This window comes from Staurois parvus, unplaced genomic scaffold (assembly GCF_062004578.1).
Source record: "Staurois parvus isolate SC_StPar_1 unplaced genomic scaffold, SC_StPar_1.0 ptg000267l, whole genome shotgun sequence".
In the NCBI taxonomy this organism is placed as follows: Eukaryota; Metazoa; Chordata; class Amphibia; order Anura; family Ranidae; genus Staurois; species Staurois parvus.
Genome location: NW_028318063.1, coordinates 311,413 through 321,388, shown reverse-complemented (window position 1 = coordinate 321,388; position 9,976 = coordinate 311,413). Strand labels below are relative to the sequence as shown.

The following is a 9,976-nucleotide window of genomic DNA, read 5'->3' as shown; positions in this document are numbered from 1 at the left end:
CAAATTCCTGAAAAATATTGAGAAAATGCTTGATATCGCAAGGATAACTGGGGTAGTTGAGCCACTAGGGGTAAAGCTGGAAGTAAACTCACTGACGAATACACTCACAATAGGGATCCTATACCTGGAACTATTGGTCTACCCACAAGGGGGATTAACCCCTTATGGATTTTAGGAAGATGGTAATATATGGGAATAATTGGGGCCTGGGGGACTAGCATCTCCCATTCCTGTCTCTTACAGATGCCCAAATGTATCCCTTTATTCACAAAAGTCATGCGAATAGTTTTCTATTTGATAGTAGGATCACTCTCCAGAGGTGTATAAGGACCTGACAAAGAACTGGAAGAACTTTAATCCTTCTTGGGCCTACTCTCCAAGCAAAGGAGGTTTTATGGTCTGCAGTCATAACTTGGCCTTCATAGGGTGCACTCTCCTTGCAGCCCTCACAAGACTGGGGGAGTCTAGAAGCACTGCAATAATAATAAACAGAGGACGCACTGGCCTAGTGCATTATTTAAAGGCTTTAATATATAAAAAGGTAAGTATTATACTTATCCTCTTCCTCAGAGCCTACCCAAAGGAAGAGGATAAGTCATAACGCGTCAGCCTGTGGATGTTCCATTGTTCTGTCACATCTTGATGTTTGCGTACTGTGTGTGCTGTACTCATGAGCTGAACTTGTGCCTTTTTATTTACTTTGTAAGTATAATACTTCCCTTTTTATATATTAAAGCATTTGAAGAATAATGCACTGGGCCAGTGCGCCCTCTGTTTGTTTATTATTATTGCAGTGTATAAGGACCTCCCTTATCAGAATTTTTAATCACTAAAGTGGGGTCCTCACTTAAACATTTGAGATGTTCACTTATGCTTAGATTATCCTTCTCTATAAAACCCATGTGATGTGACATGTAAGGCTAATCGAGTGAGATCTAGTTAAACCTGTTTCTGGAATTTATCAATGTCTTCCCCTCTTGATTGGACAGGGAAGACGTCAGATTGTTTGAAAAACAGGAAGAAAGCATGCCTGGAGCAGTGCTACTTTTCGATCTTGTTGCTGGACTATTGTATTTGGTGCTGGCTCAGTAAGTGACTCCCTTCACCCCTTTGTTTATCTATATACCTGTCATTGGTAATGTTTGACATTACACTCCTGTATGTCCAAGGATGAGAATATGTCTACATCTAACATTGACTTGATGGGGGGGAAAATGTTCCTGTCCTACCTCAGCCCTGGTTCACATACAGTCATGGCCGAAATTGTTGGCACCCTTGATATTTTTCCTGAAAATCAAGTATTTCACACAAAAAAGGTATTGCATTAACACATGTTTTGCTATACACATGTTTATTCCCTTTGTATGTATTGGAACAAATATAAAACAGAGGCAGAAAAGCAAATATGACATAATGTCACACAAAACCCCAAAAATGGGCTGGACAAAAGTATTGGCACCCTTAACTTAATATTTGGTTGCACACCCTTTGGAAAACATAACTGAAATCAGTCGCTTCCTATAACCATCAATAAGCTTCTGACACCTCTCACCCGGAATTTTGGACCACTCTTCCTTTGCAAACAGCTCCAGGTCTCTCTTATTGGAAGGACACCTTTTCCCAACAGCAATTTTAAGATCTCTCCACAGGTGTTCAATGGGATTTAGATCTGGGCTCATTGCTGGCCACTTCAGAACTCTCCAGCGCTTCTTTGCCATCCATTTCTGAGTGCTTTTTGACGTATGTTTGGGGTCATTGTCCTGCTGGAAGACCCAGGATCTTGGACGCAAACCCAGCTTTCTGACACTGGGCCCTACAGTGCGACCCAAAATCCTTTGGTAATCCTCAGATTTCATGATGCCTTGCACACAGTCAAGGCACCCAGTGCCAGAGGCAGCAAAACAACCCCAAAACATCATTGAACCTCCACCATATTTTACCGTAGGTACTGTGTTTTGTTCTTTGTAGGCCTCATTCCGTTTTCGGTAAACAGTAGAATGATGTGCTTTACCGAAAAGCTCTATCTTGGTCTCATCTGTCCACAAGACGTTTTCCCAGAAGGCTTTTGGCTTACTCAAGTACATTTTGGCAAACTGTAGTCTTGCTTTTTTATGTCTCTGTGTCAGCAGTGGGGTCCTCCTGGGTCTCCTGCCATAGCGTTTCATTTCATTTAAATGTCGACGGATAGTTCGCGCTGACACTGATGCTCCCTGAGCCTGCAGGACAGCTTGAATGTCTTTGGAACATGTTTGGGGCTGCTTATCCACCATCCGGACTATTCTGCGTTGCAATCTTTCATCAATTTTCCTCATCCGTCCACGACCAGGGAGATTAGCTACAGTGCCATGGGTTGCAAACTTCTTGATAATGTTGCGCACTGTGGACAAAGGCAAATCTAGTTCTCTGGAGATGGACTTGTAACCTTGAGATTGTTGATATTTTGCCACAATTTTGGTTCTCAGGTCCTCAGACAGTTCTCGTCTCCTCTTTCTGTTGTCCATGCTTAGTGTGGCACAGACAGACACACAATGCAAAGGTTAAGTGAACGTCTCTCCTTTTTATCTGCTTTCAGGTGTGATTTCTATATTGCCCACACCTGTTACTTGCCCCAGGTGAGTTTACAGGAGCATCACATGCTTGTAACATTCTTATTTATCCGCAGTTGTGAAAGGGTGCCAATACTTTTGTCCAGCCCATTTTTGGAGGTTTGTGTGACATTATGTCGAATTTGCTTTCTTTCCTCCCTTTTTTTGTTTTGTCCCAATACACACAAAGGGAATAAACATGTGTATAGCAAAACATGTGTTAATGCAATACGTTTCGTGAGAAATACATGATTTCCTGGAGAAATATCAAGGGTGCCAACAATTTCGGCCATGACTGTATATGAGGCCATTGCTCGGACACGAGAGCCCATTCACTTGAATGGACTTCCTTGTTCCGTGACACGCAGGGAAGAAGTCCCTGCACTTCTTCTGAAAACGCAGCCCGCACAGGAACTTCAGTTCCCAGTATGATTGCTTTTTCCAGTGCGGGCAGTGTGTCATTAGAACTAATGGCACCCTCCCGCAGGTCCACATTCCTCTGTGCGGGTGGTGCGGCTGCATGGATTTTCATGCGGATCCACCCACACATATGTGAACCAAGCCTTAATGATAATGCCTTTAATTTGAGATGCACTGGACAGATTAGCAGTAAGTGCACCTGTTTTTTGGATGTCAGTTTGACTGGACGAGGGGGATGGGTCAGCACTGATCTATAAAGAAGCCCATGTCAGGTAAGAATATTTTACAAGCTGAATCTGGTCACCATAAACACACCATTAGAGGCATTCCCTCAGGGGTTGCTGAGTAATTTTTGGGTTCCTTGTCTTGCCTGACTCTGCTCTTGAAGTCCAAGCCCTGCTGATACCAGCTTAACGCTCTAGTCCAAGGAACCCTCTGGCTGCAAAACAGACTCACAGACAGTTTAGAGTGAACTGATATCTTGGCTGTTTTGAGATCAAATGTAAGCACAGCAAAACAGAAACGTTTGTGCATAAAATAATAGCTATCACTCACACAGTAATTTCATGTAAACGTCAAACACAGCAAAATCTCAATAATATGGACATCCTACAATTCAGAATGTAGCTAGTAACCCCAGTCCTGAGATGTCTTTTCACAGTGGGCTTCAGAGGCAGGTGACAGAGTTCAATTCTGAGGCTAAGAAAAAGCACTTAATTAAATAGGCCAACGTTCCTTTAAACTGCAGTATAAGATCTTCTGTGTGCTTGATGGGGCCCGAGTTGGTGCACTTTAAGAATTCAAATCTCTCTGAAATCAAAGGTAGAAGTTCCTTAATAAGGGGTGAATACAAAGGAAAGGAGATGCCCCTCTAAATGGTAGGTGGCTTGGACTGTACCCCTGCAACACACACAGGATAAAATGCATATTTAGGAAGAGAGAGACAAATATGAGCAGCAGCCCTTTCTGTAAGGATTAACTCCTTTTTAGGACCCCAGTCGAAAACTGCAGCAAAGCAGGAGCTCTTTGGTGAATGTGGGATTGACTGCAGTGAACGCAATGATGCAGCTTAGCTTGTGGAGTGCATGGCACGGCTGTGGGCTCCTTTTGATTGGATTATGCTGAAGGTGTAGTAACCAGTGGGCTGAGTGAACTAGGCCTCAAGATGTGTAACTTGTGAATGGTGTCAGTTAAACTAGGCAGACAGTAGTAGACTTGAGCAATGTCATTGGCAACTTGAATGGCTTGAGAATGGAACTCTCTCACCCGATCGGTGGCATCGGTCAGGCAGTTGACAGTCATTTCACAGATGGGGGCCCCCAGTGTTCCTGCTGTTCCTCCTTCAGAGATCACTCTGGACAGAAGCACTCTGGAGCACCGGCCTGCAGGACAGCTCACTAGACTCCTCAGCGGTGTCAGAGATCAGCAACTCTTCTCCCTTCGCTTTCTCTGCGGCCTGGCCCGGTCCTCTGGCATTCTCCTTCTCCTCCACACCTGTTCTCCATCTCCCACTCTCTGTCCAGGCTTCTGTATTTATTTGCTTCTGCCCACATGCCAGCTCATCTGGGAAATGGACTCTGTTAGCCTGCTATCAAAGAGCAAAGTCCTGCAGTGAGCCTACGAATCCCACAAAGCTTTGCGACATGGTCTGTACAATTGGGTTGCAGGACACTGTCATCTTGTGTCCATTTAACATCCTGTGGGCAGTATCATGGCAGGGTGTTACACACACATTAAAGGTGGATGGGAGAATGCTCCCCATTGTGTTTTTGTATTCTGAGAGAGTCCCTCATTCAAAATTCTAGAAACAAAGCAATGTGTATCGAACGACAAAAACGTATTTCTTGGTCACAAAGACAACACCTATCATCTGGAACAAAATTGCAACTTCATAAAAAAACTGCGAGTGCGACATGTAGAGTTTTTTTAAGTTTTATATACACAGTATGAGAATGTGATATTGTCAGCGATCATTTTTCAACTCTTATTAGTGGCTCGCAAGTAATCAACAAAAATTGTAACTTCATCACAAGATATAACACCCACTATACTATAATAAAAACAGTGCAATTCCACTGGAACATTCTCCTAAAGGACCCACATTTAAAGGTAACATTACCAAATAACCCAAGATGGACGTTTAGGCATGTAACGGTCTTAAAAATCATTCTTGCACCAAGCAGAATTAAACCAAAGCAGGGAACACAAAGCCCTGCTCCCATGACTCAATAAAAAATTGAGCACACACAATAACATCCATCAATACAGGATAATCAAATCCAATTAAATCTCTCATAACTTGCAACACTGTCTTCACGGTATAGCTGCTGGAGTGCTCATGTGGCTTACAGTATGTGGGCAGGACCACTCAAACATTAAGAGACAGAGTGGGCCAACATATATGAAATATCATAAAGCGCTTTATGAAGCATGGTATATGAAAACATTATGCTCTGGTACAACACAAAACAGCCAACCAGCTACTCTCTCAGCTACTCACAACTTTTGTTGGACATCCCAGATGGATCATGTGGGTCATTTGGTTCTCTTTTCATCTTTTGGGTGCTTCAGCTAACCAGTTCCAAGCTGTGTCTTAGGTTTCATTTGCTCCCTTCCCTGTGGGACATACAGAACATCACTGTTTATGTGAATGTCTTTTGTTCTTCTGGCATCAAGCATCCATTCCCAATGCAAGACTGCCACCAATTCTTCAGTTCTTACATTTTTGCTCTACCAAATAGAGGTTGTGGCCTCATCTGATGACAGCTTTAGGCATAAGGAATTTCATGTGGCTTTAACCTGCACTTTTCTGTTGTTTCTTGAGTCTGTTAGTGTTATTACTGGTGGCTTTTCTTCAGTCAGTCCTGTTTTCCTCAACAGATGATAAGGAATATAGTATTTTTGTACTTGCCATAAAATCCTCTTCTATGAGTCCATTAAGGAATACAGGTCCACTCCCGCTGACCTACAGTTTTTCTGTTTTTTTTATTTGCCAATGTCTAATTTTCCAAGTAGGTGATAGTGTGACACAACGGTGAAAAACATCCTATGCTCCTCAATGTACTTCCATACAAAGATCTTATGGTGAGTACCAAAAATAGTGTTTTAAATATTCAGCATATAACATTATAATATACAATGTTTGTGGAATAATTCTAATCTTCTCCCTATACTCAAGATGAATGACTTAGAATACCTGCAACTTTATTGAAACACTTCACAACTTTACTCTTGTACAAAATCCAATGAATGTAAATAATCAGACCTCAGTAAATGAATTCATCCTGCTTGGGCTCACCAACCTGAAGGAGGTTGAAGTTACCCTTTTTGGGATATTTGCAATATTTTACATTATGACTGTTTTGGGGAACTTGTCAATCATGGTGGTAACACGAATGGATAAAAGTCTCCACACACCCATGTATTTCTTTCTGTGGAATTTGTCTTTTATTGACTTATGTTTTTCCTCTGTTGCGGTTCCCAAGATGCTTGCTGATTTTTTATCTCTCAAGAAGGTCATTACTTTTGCTGGCTGTATTTGTCAGATACATTTCTTCCATTTTCTTGGAAGCTCAGAAGTCATGCTTCTTACTATAATGTCCCTTGACCGATATGTGGCAATTGGTCATCCACTACGGTACCTTAAAATCATGAACACTAATGTTTGCATGAGTATGGCGATAACATGCTGGGTGACAGGCTTTTTCCATGCATTGATACACACTGTTCTGACAGCAAAGCTTCCGTTTTGTGGACCAAATACAGTTAACCATTTCTTCTGTGATGTTAAACCAGTGTTAAAGTTGGCTTGTACAGACACATCTCTTAATCTGAAGCTTCTCATCAGGGTTACCGGGTCACTGGCAACAACATCCTTCATCTTAACATTTCTTTCTTACCTATGCATCAGTAAATTTCTTCTGAGGATAAAGACATTACAGGGAAGAAAGAATGCATTGTCTACTTGCAGTGCCCACCTCACTGTTGTGTTCCTTCTTTATGGCACAGCTGTTTTTACTTACTTACGTACTTCAGCAGAACATGAATTAGATCAAGACAGAGTAATAGCAATTCTGTTTACTGTAGTGACACCAGCCCTGAACCCAGTTATTTATACCTTACGCAATAAAGATATGAGGAAAGCTCTGATGAAGATGATCAATAGATGGACATTGCATGGCCTAAGCTAAAAACATTATGAGTGGGTCACTATTGCTTAGACAAATACTGTACATCTAAAAATTGGCATATGTTCCTTACACCTTGCAATACACATGCTGTGTGTGCGAATGTACAATGTATGGTCCATATATATTTGGACACAGGCACAATTTTCATACTTTTGGCTCTGTATGCCACCAGAATAAATTAAATTGAAACAATCCAAATTAATCTGAAGTGTAGACTTTCAGCTTTAATTCAAGGGGTTGAACATAAATATCAGTACAAATTTTAGGAACTACATCTTTTTTTATACACAGTCCCTCCATTTTCAGGGGCTCAAATGTAATTGGACAAATGAATATAATCATAAATAAAATGTTCATTTTTAATATTTTGTTGAGAATTCTTTACTGACAATGACTGCCTGAAGTCTGAAACCCATGGACATTACCAAAGACTGGATTTCCTCCTTTTTGATGCTTTGCACGGCTCTAAATGCAGCTGTCTTTGGTTGTTCTTTGTTTGTGGGTCTTTCTGCTTTTAGTTTTGCCTTCAGCAAGTGAAATGAATGCTCAATTGGGTTGAGATCAGGTGGTTGACTCGGGCCATTGCAGAATATTCCACTTCTTTTCCTTCAAAAGCTCCTGGGTTGCTTTTGCAGTGTGCTTTGGATCATTGTCCATCTGTACTGTGAAGTGCCGCTCAATCAACTTTGCTGCATTTGGCTGAATCTGGGCTGATATATGTCTAAACACTGCAGAATTTATCCGGCTGCTTCTGTCATAAATCATCAATAAACACCAATGACTCAGTGCCACTGAAAGCCATGCATGCCCATGCCATCACACTGCCTCCACCATGTTTTACAGATGACACTGTGTGCTTTGGATCATGAGCTGTTCCAATCTTTTTCCACACTTTTTCTTCTTGTCATTCTGGTACAGATTAATCTTTATTTCAATCGTCCAAAGAATGCTTTTCCAGAACTGGTCTGGCTTTTTTAGATTTTTTTGGCAAAGTCTAATCTGGCTTTTCTAATCTTTAGGCTTATGAATGGTATGAACCTTGTGGTGAACCCTCTGTATTTGCTCTTGTGAAGTCTTCTCTTGATTGTAGACTGTGACAATGATACTCCCACCTCCTGGAGAGTGTCCTTCACTTGTCTGGATGTTGTGAATGGGTTTTTCTTTACCATAGAGAGGATCCTGCGCTCATCATTGTTGTCTTCTGTGAACGTCTATGCTTTTTTATGTTGCTGAGCTCACCAGTGCATTCTTCTTTCCTCAGAATGTACCAAACTGTTGATTTGGCCACTCCTAATGTTGCTGCTTTCTCTCTGATGGATTTGTTTCATTTTCGAAGCCTTGCAATGACCTGTTTCACTTGCATGGACAACTTCTTTGAACGCATGATGCAGGTTCACAGCAATAGATTCAAAATGCAAATACCACACTTAGAATCAACTCCAGACCTTTTACCTGCTTAATTGATGAAGAAATAACAAAGGAGTAGCCCACACCTGGCCATGAAACAGCTTTCAATTCAATTGTCCAATTACTTTTTGTCCCTTGAAAAAGGGGGGGTGGCTACTCTTATGAGCTTTAATTCCTAAACCCTTCCTCCAATTTGGATGTACATGCTCTCAAAGTAAACCTGAGAGTGTGCACTTTCCATCCATATCAAATATATAACTATAGTGTGAATATGTTTTGGTAAATACCTGAAAAAAACTAAAATTGTGCCTGTGTCCATATATATATATATATATATATATATATATATATACCTCACTGTATATACATTATATTGCAAAAGTATTGGGACACCGCTCCAAATCATTGGATTCAGGTGTTCCAATCACCTCCATGGCCACAGATGCATAAAATCAAGCACCTAGGCATGCGGACTGCTTCTAAAAACATTTGTGAAAAAATAGGCTGCTCTCAGGAGCTCAGTGAAGTCAATTTTTTAAATTGTGACAGCTAGTGGGGAGCAGAAGATACCCTGCTAGCTGACACAGCGGGGATCATGGTGAAGAAGGGTCCGGTCTATTAGTTGCATGTTACATCCCGAATATGGGTGTCACATGTTACAAAAGGGGAGCTTATCCTTGATTACTGATCTGGTACAAAAATTGCTCACTCCATTAGCTGCCCAGGACACAGTGACAGTCAAAGAGCATTTACCCCTTGCATCAGGCTTACCAGCAAATGCAGAGGGCCCTGAAGAGGAAGAGGGAGAAGAGATTGGGTGTGACACTTATTTGGATTTTTTTTTACCAAAGACATGTAAGTAGAAAACATTTTGGCCTACATTTATGACAGAATTTGAGTTTATTGGATATAATTTTTTTTAACAGTAGAAAATATTGTTTTTTTAATTAAAAAATGTAGGTCTTTTTTCATTTATTTCGCAAAAAAGTAAACAAAAAAAAAACAATTGTGATCAAATACCACCAAAAGAAAACTCTATTTGTCTGAAAAAAAGGATATAAATTTCATTTGAGTACAGCGTTGCATGATTGCGTAATTGCCACTTAAAGTTGCACAGTGCCAAATAGCAAAAAATGACCTGGTCAGGAAGGGTGTAGTTTATTGTATTTCTTAAAATGTATAAATATGTATTGCCTACTCCACCAACAAAACGTTTGCAATGTACTCCCCAACTGGACCTTCCTAGGCCTGAAATGATATCTATTCAGAAAATGTACTGGAGTGTTTGAACTACAAATTGCATTGTTATGTGTAACAAAATCTTATTGTGCGAAGAATAAATATCCAGGACATATTTTGATCTTTGCATACCTG

The 9,976-nt window shown here is 40.8% G+C and overlaps 1 protein-coding gene across 1 annotated transcript; it reads left to right on the top strand.

Annotated features, from left to right (window-relative positions):
- Positions 1–6,250: 6,250 nt before the first annotated feature.
- LOC149459223 (olfactory receptor 12D2-like) lies at positions 6,251–8,118 on the top strand. The gene is made up of 3 exons (XM_089681426.1): positions 6,251–7,173; positions 7,795–7,859; positions 8,114–8,118. The coding sequence occupies exons 1-3, from the start codon at positions 6,251–6,253 to the stop codon at positions 8,116–8,118; spliced, it is 993 nt and encodes a 330-aa protein (XP_089537552.1).
- The last annotated feature ends 1,858 nt before the right edge of the window (positions 8,119–9,976 follow it).

Excerpts from the sequence above, each read along its gene's own strand:
- LOC149459223 (XM_089681426.1), top strand. The coding sequence starts at position 6,251 with ATGAATGTAAATAATCAGACCTCAGTAAATGAATTCATCCTGCTTGGG. Across the intron at positions 7,174-7,794 it reads ATGAAGATGATCAATAGATG|TCTTTTCCTTCAAAAGCTCC; the intron begins GACATTGCATGG and ends GAATATTCCACT.